This window comes from Camelus bactrianus, chromosome 2, assembly GCF_048773025.1.
Source record: "Camelus bactrianus isolate YW-2024 breed Bactrian camel chromosome 2, ASM4877302v1, whole genome shotgun sequence".
Lineage (NCBI taxonomy): Eukaryota > Metazoa > Chordata > Mammalia > Artiodactyla > Camelidae > Camelus > Camelus bactrianus.
This window is the reverse complement of record NC_133540.1, coordinates 90,077,315-90,095,674: the sequence shown is the minus strand read 5'-3', so window position 1 is coordinate 90,095,674 and position 18,360 is coordinate 90,077,315. Positions and strand designations below refer to the sequence as shown.

The following is an 18,360-nucleotide window of genomic DNA, read 5'->3' as shown; positions in this document are numbered from 1 at the left end:
ACCCTATGTAATAAAAAGAAATCCTACAGTGCAATTTGTGTTAAAATGCCAATATGGCTAGAGTAAAGTTGACAGAAAGGTGGAATAATTTGGTCATGTGAGGCTTTGACAATGAGAGTAAGTATAATTAGAAACAAGAAACACGGAACTTCAGGAACAGCCTGGGCTGAGTGGCTGAGGCACCATAGTATTTGGTTTCGATTATGGAGCTATCATGGGGGATAAACATTGACAGGCAGGCTGGACCCAGATTATGGAGACTCTCAAATGTTTAGATGGTGAATTGCCCCTTATTGCATAAATAATTGGGGAAGCGTGGAAGATAAATTTAGAGCATGAGATTCATATGATAGCAGTGAACATTCAGGAAGAATAATCTTTGGGTAATGTATAGGGTGATTTGGAAGATAGAAAGCTGTGTTACGTCTCTTGCAATAGTGCTTGTGAGACACGGTACAAAGAAGCCTAATATAGTGAAGACAATATGCGATTGGGAGTAGGAAGACCTGAGTGCTCTGCCACTGCCTAGCCTCGTGACCTTGTATATGTCCTGTAATGTAATCTCTCTGAGTTAAAATTTTCATCAGTCAGTGCGGATAATGATACCTATTTCATTGGGTTGTTTTGTGATTTAAGTGAGACAATGATTAAGAATGATGTAACTCAGAAGATGTGGGCTTTAAAGCCTGTGGTGGGAAGCTGGGAATGGCAGGAAGATGGGACCATGTGGGGTGGGGTTATTGATTCTTCAGGACGACAGTCCACTGAGAGAAATGGCCAGCATTCTAAACAATCAATGACTTAGGTCTAAAGGGGGATGGTATTGATATGTGCAAGGATCACATCTAGTAGGTGGGTCATAACAAGGATGTCTAGATGGTGTAGCCACGCAGAGTCAAGTATCTGACTGTGCCCTGGTTCCAAATCCTCGGGAATCGGGACTCGGACCCAGCCAATAACTAGAAAAGGAGATTCAGTATTCTCTTGACAAAAGCTATGTAGAATTTCAGGAAACTCCATTCTGAAAAGAGGCACAATTTTTGTGGGGGAAGTTGTGGTGCTAATTAGCAATTCATAGTGGTAATACTACCCTGTTAGGAAGGAAACTGCATCTCCCAGTGGACCATAGTTCCTAAGGGCTTATTTCAGGCCCTGGGATTCTAGGTCCTTCACAATAAAACTAGGTCAAGGACCGCAAGGGAAGCACCCAATAAACTCTCTGCCCTGGTCAGAATTGTGTCGGGAGCAGGGTGGGGCTGAACGTCCCTTTGTAAAATCGCTTGCTCTTGCTAAGTGGGGCTCTGGAGACTCTGGCAAATATTGCTGTTGTTATCATTGTGATGGCAGGGAAACTGGAAATAAAAAGGTAAATGTGGGGAGCTTTAAAAAATTAACAGAACCGGGGGCTCACTGGATAGAGGATATAACGGGCAGAGAGAGGAACCAAATGTGACTTGGGCCCTCCACCCCTGGCTCGTGTGAGTACCTAGAAGCATTGCAAGTGAAGTCTGTTCTCACAGAGGGTCTGGAGTGTGAGAGGACAAAATGAAACTGGGCAGAAGGGCAGAGAGAAGCTGAATGGGCCTAGGAAGAAACCTCGCTGGAGGATGTCTCTTAGGGAAGTGGAAGTCCAGGGAAATGTTCCGGGAAACCTGCAGCATTCGGTCATTCTTTCTCTTGTTTTTTCTCTGCTCTCCCATTACTCACAAACAGAAGGATATAGTTCTTCTATTTTCCACTTTACATTGTTTTTAAGATCTTAGAATATTAGTTATTTTTGGTTTCTTGGAAAAGTGATTGTAGGACTTTCATTTGAAAATAAAATTTTGTTCAGACGAGGATAGGTCAGATTGACCTGTGAGTGGCACACGGTTTCTAGTGCAGTGTTTCATAGTGCAGTCCTGTAGAAGAGGACATTAAAGAGAAAACAAAGCCTGATTAGCGAATAAAGGGAAAGAATAAAAATCCAAATGATCTGTGGCCTCCTTCCCTCTTTTTTTAAAAAAAAAACAAAGCCATGAGATATTTTACTCTTTGCAATTATTTCCGCAATTTTTATTTTTTTGCTGAAGTGAAACACTTCAGAAAGTGTTAAGCACAAGAGATGAATGAGTTGTGAAGCTGGGTTTATAAATAACCCTGATCCAAAAGAATTAAGAACACTGCATCTGAGGTGATGGCAGCAAGTGCCAGAGTTTCTAAGTACCTAATGGAGAAGTAGAGAAACATAAATAGGAAGGCAATGGTCACTCATACGTGTAGGAAATTTAAATAAAACTGTGATAGATTGTTTATAAAGGGAAACAGTGCAATATACATTTCACAAAATACCTTCATTTGTAGTGCTGGAAATACAAGCTTCATTTGACCTTTGGAGCCAAGATGTTTTTTCTCAGTAACATCTATTATTGTTAATGATAATATGTTATTATTATTTTTAAAAGTGTTGAAGAAAGGTGTCTAAACAGTATTTTAATGGATTGAGAAGACATTGCAAAATTATTTTCTCTACTGGAAAACCGTTTTCGTAGAGGAAGGTGGTACCTAATAAACATTCTGATAAGACCTTAGCTTAACTGCTTTCAGCAGGTTCTGCTATGAATGTTGACTGCCTCATTGTGGAAATCTCTATAAAGTCATGGTTTGATGAAAAACCTAAAGTCTGAGCTAACTATAGAGATATATTCACAGGGAAAGAAGAAAAACCAAACTGATACAACTTACTCAAATTGGAAATCAGTGTCTAGGACTCCTTTTAAAAAGGACTGGCTATAATGTGAGGCTCATTATATGTCAGATTCTTCTGAGCTTCTATTTATCCAAGGACCTTTAGTACTGAATATAGATGAGCTGTCCCTTATAACATCTTTCACATTAATGGTAGGAAGGTTGGGATCCTATTTCTCCCCCTCCTCCTTTTTTTTGCCCAGTGCTTAATATAGCATTGGTTACGTAGTCATTGTTTAGTTCATATTAATCAATAAATGGATACATAAAATCCATGCTTCTTGAAAATATTTTTATATTTTTATAATATATTTATGGTTTAGTTAAGCATTAAAAAAATCAGATCATTTTTTTGTTTGTTTTTGCCAGAAAATCTTTATTTTGGATTGACTTCTGATTCTGTATTACTTTGATTTCATCCTCTTTATTTATATTCCACTGTATTAAGACTTTTGGTTACAAATGACAAAAACCAAGTTCATAGTAGCTTAAGGGGGAAAAAGTTATTGGCTTTTACAGCTAACTGGATGGTCCAGAGGAGGAAATTGCCTCAGGTACAGTTAGATCCAGGGAATTAATCTGTGTTCTTAGGGTCTTCTCTCTTTGTAGGTTTTGCCTGTATTTCTGTTTGCCTCATTCTCTCTTTATTCAGATGAGTGTCAAATGAAAGTAATCACCAAGGGTTTCAGCTTATATGGGGCTCAACTAGCAAGCCCTTTGGAAAGAGAGACCTGTTGTCTCTGGGCATTGGTATACTTGGTCCTAGTTAAAGACTCTGATTTACTCCCTTGGGTCAAGTGCTCACTCCTGTAACAATTATAATCAACAAACATATCTGGACCAGCCTGGGTAACATGCCCACCCCCATGATGAAAGGTTGGGAGCAAGCTGGAGAGGGAGATGGTATCATGATTGATAGCCTCACTAGGACTCTGTGGAGTGGAGAACAATTTCCCCAGTAGAAAGGGAACACTGTTCATAGGTATGTAAGGATGAAAAACTGTTCTGGGTAGGGAAAAAAAATCAATAACTATTACAGTTTACTATATTCAAATACATTTAAAATGCTTTTGACATATTTTATTAAGTCACTCCACTTCTAAATTCTAATTAACTCAAAAATACAAATAGAAAATTTGCCTTAAATTATTCATTTACTTTACTGAAATTTTATAATCTTGACATCCATTGTCCAATGCTTTATTTGCATTTGCATGATAATTATACTTAATAATATTATTATTCTTTCCTTTTTCTTTATTTGGTTGGGATTGTAGTTTAAGAAAATCAAATCCATTTTCAATAAATAATTACAGCTTTGTGATATTTTGTGAGAAAACTAAAGTGGTGGTACTAGGTTACATAGCCAAAATTAAGTGCCAGATGTTTATTTCTTAACATTAATCTGTTGGACTACAAAAGAAGATGACCTTTAGAGGCTCACTTGTTTTTGAAAGCAAATTCAGTTGAGTGCAAGGACATTGAAAAGGAGGCTAAAATGGTTACAATTTGTGACTAAATGTACTGTCAGTGTAAATTATCATGAGTAAATGCATAATTCCTCAGTTATATCTCATTTCCCCACAAATATAATAAATCCTAATTTATTTGGAAGCAAATTTTTGAATATTTACTGTGTCCAAGACACTATTCTGATGTTGGGTTACAAAGATGGATATAGTATTCTTGACTTTTCTGAGCTCACAATTTTTAGGCATATGTGTTTGTAGAATCAATAGAACTGATAGAGCTTTTTTTTTTTTTTTTTCTATTCCTGTTGCATAGGAAAATATTTTATTTGCCACTCTGGAGTTTCAAAAAATCAAATAGAACAAATATAGACTTACCATGCTTGACAGGTCTATTTAACATTTCAGTTAATGAAACAAGAGAATGGGTAAATAGGACTAATATGAAATAATATATGCATCTAAGTGAAAAACATGTTGGGACTCAATTTCTTTAGATTCTGAAACAAATGGTACATTTATTATTACTTTATACCATAATTTCAAAGCACTTTTTATGGAAAAATCTACTCATCCTTTAAGAAAGCATTAAATGATTATTCTGAGTTTATGCTGAACAAAAGAAAGAGAGGCACATAAACTTTTGTTTTATATCCCAGTCCATTTTTGGGTGTGTTTCTGTGTTACAGTGAAAAAGGAAGACTTGCTAATATGATTTGTTGTGAAAATCACAAGATGCAGAGGAGCTTAGTTGTCACTTGGGTTTTTGTTTCGCAATTTGTGATACGGACATGATTTCACCAACAGGATAATCAGTAACTCATCTGTTATGTGTGGAGCTGAGACGAGTAAAAGGCAACAATCATAACTTACATTCGTCCCCAGATTTATTAGAGTAAAACTTTGTTTAGAATCCGTCGCTTGTGCTTAGACTGTTCCCTTGTTTGCCAAGGAAGAGAGAACCCATATTTAGAAATGGGTCAGTGCAGAACATGCCGTATTGAGCAACTGGTATTTTGGAGCTCCAAGCATTTTTTAAAAAATAAACAAACCAAAACATGTGATTACAAATTACAGTTGTTTTTCATTGAAGTATTACCTCTTAGAGAAAAATATATTTGGTAGGGATGTTTGGCAGCAAGATAGAAAGTAAAAATCATATGTCTGAATATTGAAAGGTAAAAAGCAAACAAGAAAAGATTGTGAAAAACATCTTTCTAGTTGTTTTAGCTGCTTATTTTATGCACATGTATGGCTGATTACTAAAGCTTCATTTTGAAGGGGACTTTTGGGGGGGAACTAGTGATGTTCAGTGATTTTTCCTCATGAAATTTAAACTTGGAATGCTTCATATTTGGGATGAACTCAGTGCTAAAAGCTTCTCAGTGAAGCAGAAAAAAAATAGTTTGCTTTTTTAGACCGTATTATTATGCTCACTGATATTTTCTGACATGCTGTATGTCATGGAAATGAGCAGTTTCTATTTGTTAAGTATACACTGAGAGTACTTGTAAATTATCTGCAAGGTACTGGTGTAGGTGATGTTATATACTCAAAGTCACTGTTAGAAAATTATTGCTAGAATGAATATTTTGAATTTTGAATAGAGTTTTTAAAATGTTGAAGATGTTTGGCTAGCATATTGAATTTAAGTGTGAAGAGATCGTCTATTTTGGGGGAAATACCTTTTTATTTAGAATTGACCTTAAAAAAGGAGGTCACAAAGGAAACCATTCAATGGGATTTAATATATTTTTCCTGTTTCCACATATCCTGTCTAGAATTAGCCCTTTTTGGAAAAGAAGAAACATATCTTAAATTTGTTTCTTTTTGTGTTGTTTTTATTGTTTCTTTCTCTTTAAAACAATTTTTTTTTCCGTTTGGCTCAGTGCATTGATTACCAAAAAATTGAACTGTCCAAATAAGTTTTCCTTTCATTGTGTGTGACCAAAAGATTAGTTCAAGTAGCCCCTCATTAAACTCTGTATTTTTAAATATGTTAAACAGTTCATTGTTATGCACCCCATTTATTTGTTTTGTAGTCTGAATGCTTATGCTTTTTATTAGAAAGTTTTACATTTAATTTTCAGTTAATTCAATAAAGATTAATTGAGCAGCTGCTGTTATAACATATTGTGCTGTATATTTTTTATATTAGATTGGTTTTGAATGTGAGGCATTATCATTCATTTAAAACATATTTACCTAGTTTCTTCTGGAAAGGGCTCTATTCTACTTTCCAAGAGTATCTTTCCCATTGCCATTTAGAAATCGGAAAAAATATAGATTTTAAAAATCTATCTTGGTTTATAATTAGTTGTAGGAAGTGGGCTTTTGTTTGTTTGTTTTGTTTACACTGGATGCTTGATCTTCAAATCATAAGACCTAGATATTTCTCACAAATTTAATATTAAACATCAAAGACACTGTGGGTCCTAAATAATATTTTGACTTCATCCCCTCATCTTAGCTAATTCCATGCTAAATTTTGTCTTAGATATATCCTGACTGCAATTCTCCACTAATTAATCCCATTTTATCTTCAGGGCCAGAAGAAAAGGGCCACAGCAATATCCATTGTATGCATTTCTTTCAGGCCATGATATGGCTTTTACTACCTCCTATATGTTCCATATTTGTTATTATAACATGTGTTCATTATGTAAACATGTTTAGGGACTTACAAGAGCTCAATCAAAATATGGGTTCATAGGTATCATAAAATGTCCAAGAAAGAAGAAATCAGGCCTGATGCTATCTGCTTATTTCTGCTCTAGATAGTTCCTTGATAATACTGTCAATTTTCCTGGTTATTATTCAGTAGTTGTAAAGATCTGATCATAACCCTATGGATGAGTAAGATAAGAAATTGTTTTATAACCAAGGAGATTCTTGAAAGAGTTATGTCTCTGTCTTAGCAGTGGTCCTCACACCTCCACAAATCTTGCGCATTCTGACTCCGAAGTGCGTGTCTGCCACTTGTTGCCCTGTGCGCAAATTTAGCCTGTAGTGAAATCGTACAACCTGACCACATAACACTAGATGCAGGCTCAATCCAAATTAATTTGCCTGGAGTATCCAGGGTGAAACCCCATTCTGGAACTTCATTCAGGCTGGACTTCAGAGGACAGCACAATAGGACCTACTTTGATCTCCTGCCAAACATCTGTATTCTCAGAAGCCAGCAAGCAGCACAGTCAGGGCTGACTCCTAAGGCTGCATCCGGTCTTACCGCTAACCAAACTAACCCAGAGGGAGGCGTAAACAACCTTATCGTATTCTACCCCACTCCCTTGCCAAAATGAGACATTCCATGAAATTTGTGTTTGCAGTGTTCACCCAAACTATTGAGAGTATTCTGATGATCTGAATTGTACAAATAACATATTCAAACTGTGTACAATAAGTTAGAAGCAACAGAAAATAATTAATGATAATTTGTAAGGGTGAATGCTACTGTTCCACACAGTTTTATCCCAAACAACTCATCAGATGGGAAATACTTGGATTTTTTTACTTTCTTATGAATTAATGGCAGGCTTTTTATCATACATTTTAAAGGAGGCATTCAAGACAAATACATTTTAAAGAGGACAGAAAGTTTTGATAATGAGTAAGGACAGTAACTGTTATTATAGAGATTAAATATATAAAACCATCTTTAGGCATTTCATTCCCAGTTTGGGACAATATGCTGGAATGTAGACCTTTTACACAAAGTACTAGAATTTAGAATTCTATATATTTCAACCTCTTTTCTTTTATAGATTTTTACTGGTTTATAAACACGAGTCTTGCCGATGGTCTTGTGTATACCATCAGCTACTCAGCCTAGACCTCTCCTGCCTGGAAGTTCACACTTTTATCTCCTGCCCAACCTGTGCCCTGTGGGTGCAACTGTAGGTTAAAAATGTTTAAAGACCCTGTGGTTCACAAATGCAGGAGGGAGAGAAACTAAGAGAAAGAGTTAGAGAGGGGCAGAGCTCCCTCAGGCAGACATGTAGGCCGACTTGATTTTCCAGTGTTGACGCTCCATGTTGGAACATATTCCTTCCTTGCATTTTTTGCTTTACTAATGGTTATGCTGCCTGAATTTCCATGTATAGGGATTTTCATGGCTTAAAAAAATAACCTCCTGAGGCTGTAATCCTGTCCAGGTTGTTTGAAGAGTCATCTTTTCACATATCCACATTCACATGTTAGTATGAATGAGTTCATGGAATAAGAACAACTACATTGAAATAGAATATTTGGGGGAGGTAGGGCAAACCTGGATTGTGATTGTGGTTAGAGAAAAAACATTTCTGTGCAACTAGAAACCTGGGTGAGACAATGAGAGGGGAGGGGCAAAGACTCACTTAGCCTATATCAAAAGTTTGCTAAAGTCAGCTTCACATCCAGAAAAAACAGAAAGATTAAACAAAACCAACAGTGCCAAACTTTTGCCTCCTCACTCTGAATGTCCTTTCTGTTCCCAGGATTCAGGCAACTTCTAGAGTGTTTGAACTATGAAACCTCAATACCGTTGACATAGTTACTTTTATGGAAAAAAATGTGTTCTAAGATTGAATACAAAAAATAACTTTTCTAAGCGCAGTTTGATTTTAATTTCCAAATTCCTACTATGTTCCCACACCAGTGTCAGGACCCCTGGTAGCTTGTTCTAGTCTTGCTTGTCTTTTAGCTTCTGTATGTTGCCAGGAAGTAACAAGTACAAGTGTTTTGTCTGTACAAAACCAAATCTGAGACCAAAAGCAGTAATAAAGTAAGAAAAAATAGAAAAAATGAATAAAAAGAGAGAGGGCTCTGAGCATTTGGGTGTCCTGTATATTACTAATTCATGGGATGATCCAAAATTTGAATTTATTCAAAGTCGGTGGTCCTGGGAATTTTAAAACAAACCTATAAAATCCCCAGTAAAAAAAACAGTGTAAGCCTAGTGACATACTTTTGAAGATAAGAAATAAGCCAGATTGTAGATTATTTTTGATAGTATAAAAGACATCCAGGCAAAACAGGCAGATACATTTCACTAGTTTGTTGGATATTAATTTGTCTAATGGATAGACCATTTATTCCAAGCCTGGAGGGTGGCAGGGGACTGGTTAGAAGAACGGAATTTGGGCTCAGTCAGACCTGGGGAGATTTGGCTCTGCTATTTAAAAAACTAATTGTTCTAGGATATTTTAAAAAAAATCTCTCTAAGTCCCAGTTTTCTCACCTATAAAATGGGGATAAAAATAGTATGTATTCTTAAGATTTGGAAGGATTGATTGAAGAAATTCAGATAAAATGCTTAGCACAATTTCTGGAATGTAATAAGCACCCAATAAATGGTAATTATTATTATTGTTGTTAGAATTTGAATTTTTGGCTATGGATATTTTTTCTAAATTTAGAAAGTTTAACTTTTGTCATCCGTATTAATATTTGAGGATTTAAAAGTAAGGATTGGGTAATAATATATTTTTTTCATTTGTAAATATTCCTTAATACAAATATTACTTTTTGAGTGAACAATTAGTATACTCTTTTCACAGCTAGCATCAAGTTCTTTGCCAATCTATCTATCTGTCTATCTATCTATCTATCTTTATATATATATCTCTTTCAAATGATGCAATTTTGCATCTAGTGTGTCCATGACTTAGAGTGCCCTGGTTTTGTTAATAGCATTTGGCTTATCTTTAAATTTGTTCTATGGTGCTGTTAGCTCTCTCTGATGTCAACTAAGGCTGACCTTTATTGGAAACTATTTTCTGTTTCTATTGAGACTTAATGAAGACAGACGGCAACATGTATTTGAAGAAACATCTTTACAAGATCCTCTGTTGTACAAATGATGGCTAAGTGCAGAGTATGAAAGATAATGCATCAATTATAGATGGGACATCTGATCCAATTTTCAATCAATCAGTAACAGTATTTAATTTGATAAAAACTAACTAGTGTTTAAAATAGTCATCCCCTCTGTCTTTTGTCATTTAGTGATGACAATTTTAATGTAATAGATCCATTATGATATTTTGAACATTTGAACTTGTGTAATTACTTGGTGAGAATGGATTATGAACTATTTTGTATTTATGGAAATGATTGTTTAAAAATTTAATGATGTAAACTATTTGTATACAAACATTAAATCACAACACCTTTTAGTTGTTCTTTTCTTAATATAGCAACATGGTAAACTCTCGATGGAAAAATCAAATTTACAACAAATTTTATTTTCTAAACATGCATACACTTTCTTCTCTCACTTCTCCCCCCACCACATTCTCTTGCTCTTTGACTGTTTTTCATGTGGAAATGGTTTTGGTGAACTTAGTTTCAAATTATGGGTCTCAGGATTTCCAATATTTACAATTTATTTGAGAGGTTAGATGCTTTTTCACATAAATTAACTTTATTCTGCTTTATCTTAGTCCTTTTATGATTGCTGATTGCTCACTGGATAGACATTTTTAATATTCTCATTAATTCATGCATTCATTCTGTATTTCGTAAGCATGGTGAACTTAGTTTCAAATTATGGGTCTCAGGATTTCCAATATTTACAATTTATTTGAGAGGTTAGATGCTTTTTCACATAAATTAACTTTATTCTGCTTTATCTTAGTCCTTTTATGATTGCTGATTGCTCACTGGATAGACATTTTTAATATTCTCATTAATTCATGCATTCATTCTGTATTTCGTAAGCATTTATTGGTTGTACTGCACGTACAAGACAACATGCTAGTCCTGAAAGGCTTGCACAGTATGTCATCCCATTTCTGTACTCAAAGAGTTCATCTTCCAACAGAAGACGTGACTCATACACTCAATATAAGGTCCTATGAAATAAAAAAAATCAAAATAAAGTTTAGAGAAAGATAGGTATGTTCTATGTGGATTATGTCAATTGGTAATTCCAGTTTTATGACTCATGGTCTAAACTGCTTGTCTTTCAATGAATGTGTTACCTGAATCACTTTTTCTTATCTTATTTTGTTAAAATAATTAAGTACAAATATTCAAGTAATCTAAGTATATTCTTACATATAATGTATACTTACAAGAATACTGTAATATACATTACTAAAAGATATAATTAATATTTAGTTATTCTTAATCTCTGCTTAATGTAATTTAATTTCTTTAATCTTAGACTTGAATAGAACATAAATTTCTAAATTATACTGGACATTTTCTTTAAATCAAAATACGTTACAGGGGATAAACAGCGACTGACTTTAGAGCAGTGGACCATCAATGGTCCTTGTAGGTGTTCATTCTCCAGTTTTAAGGCACATTCCATAAGAATTAATCATTTGATCTTTACTATTGGAACTTTTCTATTTTAGAAATGTTTGGATGGAATATACCAAATTAGAAGAGGAAGTCAACCCACACACGTTTGTTTTAATGTTTGAGATCTGATTTAAATATGATCAGTATTTGAAGAAGAGAGAAAACCAACATAATTTCAGAAATTCACACACATCATTCTGGGCTGTATAGTCTTTGACATGGCCTTTGGAAAAAATCTCTTTATAACTTCTTGATTTACTTTATCCTAAGGAAGTTTTAGAAAATGGTGTATATTTATAATAGACATAGTCTTTAAACCTCTCTCATATTTTTTTTTACTTTTTTAATATTTCTTTTTAATCCTTTTTACTTAAAAAAACAAACCAGACATCTCTATCTCCCCACAACAAGATGAGAAGTCTACATATGTGTTTGCTCTTAAAACTCTCTCCTACCTTTCTCTACCTTGACCTTATCATTTCAGTGTTATCTAGAAACTTAATTAGGGGTTAGTACATGTATATATTTTTTTCTTATTCTTTTCTTCAAATTTAACTGTTTTTAAATAACAACAACAACAAAAAACCTCTAACAAGATACTTATTCATCTATCTACCATACTATAAATTTATCTAATAGTTAAAATTCATAATATTTACTCTGAAGGCAATCAGTGGCCTGATGAGTGGCCTAATGTTGGTCTCCGGTATGTTAAAATCTGTGCATAGTGGTTGTTTCATTGCAAACTTAAAATTCCTTCTCAATTTTGTGAATTTGAATCAAGCATTTGTGTACCATTTGAAGTCCTCGGTAGAATACATTTTTTTCTTTACTAAGATATTTAAGTACTTTCACTTCATATATCTCATATAACATCTCTCGGGTTTTCCCTCTCACAATTTTCTGTGTTGAAACATTTTTCTGTACTGCTGATAGAGGTGTGTCTAAAATAACTAATAAAAAGTTTGTAAACTGTGAAATACTATCAGTCTCCTTAATGGGATTTATTTCTAAATAAATCCTTTCAGAATTGCTGGCAGATAAAATAGATTTGAGGGCTTTCTGTTTTCCTTTGACCTTCTGTTTTCGTAGCTTAGTTCTCATTTATCTCAAATCGGCCAAAGCTAAAGCAATAATGCCCCAATTTGTTAGCTGGAACCTTTTTAGCTTCATATTCCTTTGGCAGAACTTCTATATTCTGTTCCCTTCAGAGACTTGTTATCTGAAGTATGTCAAAATATTTAAAGATGTTAGTGATTTGAGATACTTTCCTTCCAAGAGGGCACATTAACCTTTGACAATGGCCCTCAATGGTTACCTAAATTCTTAATTGAACAAAACTCTTTCTTCAAAGGAGTGTCAATTATAGGAGATACAATAGCAGACCAAGAGGTGTTTGGCACTGAAAGGTCTTTAAGTGACTATGAAATGTCTTTGGTCATTTCTGAGTTTAAATAGACCTCATTTGGAGTTTCTCAGATGTAAAATGTTACTCTGTTTGTTTCCTAATCACTGAAGCCTCTATCACTATATGAAAAGTCGATTCACTGGGAAGTCATCTTAAAAAGTACAAATGATTCCCTCTTTCAGAGATGCATATTCAGCAACAAAAATTCCGTGATTCGATCCAGCTGATTTTAAGAGTCGGACAATTTACATATCCACTGTTATTAAAGAAAGCACGGAAGGCATTTCTGTTTCCTGCCACAATTCTTCCTTCCTGTTTTAGTTATGAGCAAAAGATGCTAGAAATGACTGTACATCATCTGTCTTCCACTTCCGTCAAGAAAGGAATGTCGTTCAGAGATCATCTGGAACTTGTCTGACTTTGCTAACGTAGCGCAGAGCAGTTCTAAAAATAAAGACAGGATTGTTGAGTCCATTAGGAGCAGCTCATTTCGTCATTGTTGTTTTTCGCCTGTAGCCTTGTGCCTTGTATGGTGGTTTCTGTTTCTCAGAACAAGTCTAAGAAAAGCCATTCTGTTCCTGTGCTCTGGGAATGCTGGAGTACAGAGTCTGTGTTTTTGAGAATAATGTTTGGCTCCCACAAGGAGCCTGTGTTCTGCAAGTGTAACGTTTGATGCATATAAGGAGGAATAGCATCCATGGGAATTGAGGCGGAGAAATTGAATAGAAATGCCAGAGTCAAATAAAAAAGTGTTTATTGATATTATATTGAATCTTTTAGTAGAAAACATTAAATTAGCATAATTAAACAGGAGGTCTGAATTGCTGTCTCGTTTTTGCCTGATGGGGAAAGTCAGCATGGATTTTATGGCCATCAGGAAATTTTAGTTATCTTTTCATATCCAAGGCTACCAGACTTTGAGGCAGCAACCCACTTTATCTGGGCTTATCTGTAGTTACTCTAATCAAATAAGGATTCCTACAGAATACAATCTTAGAATATATACTGAGAGACAACACAGAAATTTCGTAAGACCTCGGTAGTTGTATATATGATAGTTAATAAATGTTCTCTGTCGTCTATTGAAGTTAAGGGGAGGACCACACGATTATTAGTGATCTTATGATTCATTTTACCTGTTAAGAGTTCGTTCTATATCTTGGTCTTCTTTTTTTCCTTTTTAGATATTAGCTCAATCATGCACTGAAGTCCTGGAATTGCGGCCCTCAAGTGTCTGTGTGGGGGGTAAGTGGTTAGAATTTAAAAATACCATGTAAGAAATTGTACTTTTTTTTCCTAGTTAAAATACATGATTTGAAACTCATGTTGGAAAGAGAATAACAAAATTAACTTTTTTGGCATCTTTTTCTGTAAGAATTTTTAAATAATTCCTTGAAATATTTCTATTTTAAATTCAAATTTTTAAGATTGGAGTGTTATTTTAAATAATGAACATATTGTGTGACAGGCTTTTAAAATCTTCTGTATATTTAGTTCATGTTTGAGACCTTTCCTCTGACAAGTAAAATAAAATAGGAATTTTCCCTTTTATCTGATTATACCAACAGTCATATATCTGTAGACTTTGGGCTCCAGGCCTCAGTGACCTGGCCAAAGTACAATACCTACCAGCTTAAGGCCCATAGAAAGTGATTTATGGATGGATGACAGGGAAGAACCAGGTGGCTTCAGAGTTGGTGCTAAGAACGGACTCAGGTTTTAACACTTTCAAGCCATCCAACCCAAAGAGAGTGATTCTCTCTGGCCTGTTCTAGTTCTTCTTCAAGTCTGACCTGCAGTTTACTTTAAGAAGGAGAGATATGGGGTCTGGTAGGGTAGGAAATGTGCTGTGCAGTTTACCACAGAGCTTCCCAACTGCTGGATGTGGGATGAAGTTCTGCATCTTTTAGACTCTCTAATTAAAGATTATTGAGTTATTTAAGAGGAATAATGGATCTGAATATTCCAGAGCAGGATGGGATTCTTTGCATTTATAATTTTACCTAATCCTCATAACAGTGCTATTTGACAGTTCTATAATCCCTGGTTCACAGATGGGGAAACCGAGGCAGAGACAGGTTCAGTACTTGCTGTTAGTGGTGTCCTATTAGACTCTTGTCTGTCTGACTCCAGAGGCTCATGTTCCTTTTACTGAATTACATTTTAACTTTAAATGCATGACACTTTATTTTAACTTATAAGAAAAATTCCTTTCATAACACACTGTATGGAGAGTGGCATGGCAGTATTTTCTTTCACAGTTAATTACCGTATATATGCTAGATTATCTTGGGTAGGAAGTCTTTGAGAGGACTGAAAGTTAATCAGTGTTGGAATAGTTGAGATACCTTCTTATAGCAAAGCAGCGAACATTTAGTTGCCATTCAAGACATTTGATCAGTTAACTATTCTTCTAGCAGGTTATCTCACCCTCTAACATTTAGTGACTGCTCCTCTTACGCAGAGTACAAGCTAAATCAGCTTTCTTCAGTGATGACCATAGGTTATTAGTCCAAAATGCACGACTGTTGATGTGTTATAAGGTTGCATGCAACTGAAAATAAAACTGGGATTAGGGGCATGGAGAAGCTGTTAAAGAACTCTGTGTGGAGTGTCAGAGATTAAAGAAAACATAACACATGACTGTTCAAAGAACCAGAGAACCTGAGGCATTAATTTCTTTAAATTCGCATTCCTCAGTACCTGACAGGAGAGAAAAACATAGTTTTCTTTCCTGCGGATATTTTCCTAAGATGGCAAGTTCTTTCCTAAGAATTTGAGCAAGATTCTATTGTGTCTGTCTGGGAATGACTGTTATGCTTCAATTCTAATATCTTGGTCACTATTGGAAAACACTTTGTTTAAAAATAAAATAATGGGTCTCCGTGTGACAGTGAGTGGTAGTGTCACCGCATTTCCCTAGAGGGTCGAAGAAAGTGAGAAGAGCCCATCTTCCTTGTTATTAGTTGGCTGAATAGAAATAAGAAATTCATTTTGTGCATCTTGATCCTTTTAAGTTATGTCTCTTTGTTATTTTTTGTAAAGCAGTGATTAAAATTTTTATTTTCCCTTTTACTTCTAGAGGAATTTCAAATTGTTTTGACCGGAAGAGGATTCAACTTGGGCAGCCGGAATGGCAGTGTTCTCTGTACTTACACTGTAAATGAAACATACACAAAGAGTAGGTCCTCATGGTCTCAGTGTTGCTTGAATATCTGCACAGCGTATCGGTGACAAGAGTTTTCCTCTTTTCCCCAAATGAAACTGTGCTATATGTATGTTTTTAATCAGTGAGGAGAGAAATGAAGTCCAGTCGTAATACCAAGTAGTAATAATAATTAGTTGATGGTTATTAATAGTGGAAACATTTGCTCATAACTTAGTATTTGCTGGACCCTATCCTGAGTAGCCTTTTTTATACAAATGATGGGCTAGTGGCTGAAAAAGTCAAATAACTTGCCTGCGGGGGCACAACGAATAATGAGCAGAGCTGAGAGATGAGCCCAGTTTTCTTGACTGTCTTCTGTATGGACTACATGCACTGCTTGATTTAATTGCCTCTTTCTCCAGATTTATTTCTTGTCACTTTTGCCTGAAAATCTGACTATCTTGGACTACTCTATTATTTATTGCCTTATTTTATTGTCACTTGTTTTCTTCATCTAATTTTCCGATAATTTGTCAGCCAGTTTCTTGAAGACAAGCTTTTTGCCTTTCAGATACATTGTATCTTCAATGCCCACCCAGCACAGTGTTCATTGATAATTATCATATTTAAGAAATTAGGTTTTATTTTTCCCTTGCTTGGCTTTCAGAAAAGCAGATGAGTATAATGTTTTCATCTTCATTCTGAGTAAAAACTCCTCCTCTTTAAATAGATCTTAGTATTCGGAGCATTCTGGATCTCTACTGAGACATTTTCGCCTCATTGACAATTACGTTGTCTTCTAAGGTTTTATACTCTACGGCAGATGCTACGATTCTATGAACTCTGGTGGAATTATTTTTTGAGAGGTTCATCTACAATTTTATTGTTTATCTGATGGTTCTAAGCCCTCTGGTTAGCACAGCTTTGGCTACATACGCAGTAACTGCTCAATATGTGTTTGTTTAATTGAAGTGTGAGGATCTCAGCATGGTAAATGCCATGATTAATTCCTCTCTTTCCTATCCGATCATCATTTTAGTAAGGCAAGACAGTGATATTTGTAACAAACTCTCTTCCTAGGAGGTTCTACAACTGAAAAGGACAGAATAATTTTAGTGTTCTTATTCAGTAGTCATCTGTATCTAGGCGTTAGCTTTACCTAACTCCTTTGGATTACACATTTAAGTTGATTACACTATAAACATATTTTATACTTAGCTATATAAGGTTAAATTTATTAAAGTAAATCCTCAAACAAATGAATTAAATCATACTGTATTTTATTTTCATCATTCACCTTCTAGGATTATCCATTTGATTATGTAACTTTTCGGAATATTTATAGTCTAGATAATTTTTCTCATAAATTCTTAAAATTACAAGGGCAGTGTAAACATTCAGCTTTATAAAATGTATTTATGTATCATAGACATAATTATTTTAGTAAACTCTTAAAATAAATTTATTATCTTTTGGACATTTGTCTTCTTTACTCCATCATTTTTAAATTGTGCTTTTAAAATATATATCACTTATCCTTAACAATCTAATACATTAGCATAATGAGGAGGAAAGTTGATAATTTTATAGTATCTACAAGCTGCATGTGAACTTACTCTATGTCAAAAAATCATCATTTATAATTTACCAATATTATATATCAATGAGGCATATAATCTCTATTTTTCATTCTCTATTCCTTCTCATCTTTCTTCCGATGAGTATCTTTTTGGTTTTTCATGCTAATATAGCTAATGTTCCACACTTGAACTCTGATTGCTACATGTCTTCATATTATTAATGAAAATGTGTGAGATACATAAAACCCTTTATTAATTCAATGGCATTTTATTTTCCAGGTGTAATGCCGGTAAGTGTGGAACGTAATTCTATGCTTTGTCCTGCACCTGCCCTGCATGAAGTTGGAGAGTAAGTATTTCATTAAAAACATTTAGGAACTTTTTAGCTACAAATTAGGAAATGGTGACAAAATATACATTAGTTGTTTTATTTTATCTTTTCTTGATCTGCAGATTAAATATGAAATAGTAAACACTAGGCAAATTACTGTGGTTATGATTTAACTATACATATTCTTAGTAGGTTGAAAATGGTAAAGCCTGTTTTATCTTGTTTCTTAAGTATTGATTAAAAGCCTCTATAAATATTTAAATGGATAGGATTGGGAACTATTGTTATGGCCTTTAAATGAGCCACAGCCATTATTTTGGACTGTAGAGTATTGAATTTACACACACACACACACACACACACACACACACACACAAAGTTTCAAAGTGGGATTTTGATGAATT

General features: G+C 34.7%; 1 protein-coding gene across 2 annotated transcripts in view; it reads left to right on the top strand.

The window, feature by feature from the left end:
• Window positions 1-18,360, top strand: part of ANTXR2 (ANTXR cell adhesion molecule 2) — a 134,129-nt gene that overhangs the window by 22,324 nt on the left and 93,445 nt on the right. For both annotated transcript variants that reach the window (XM_074346004.1, XM_074346010.1), the window contains exons 8-10: window positions 14,082-14,142; window positions 15,980-16,078; window positions 17,905-17,974. In XM_074346004.1, the coding sequence (XP_074202105.1) occupies window positions 14,082-14,142; window positions 15,980-16,078; window positions 17,905-17,974 (230 nt within the window). The remainder of the gene's footprint in view (window positions 1-14,081; window positions 14,143-15,979; window positions 16,079-17,904; window positions 17,975-18,360) is intronic.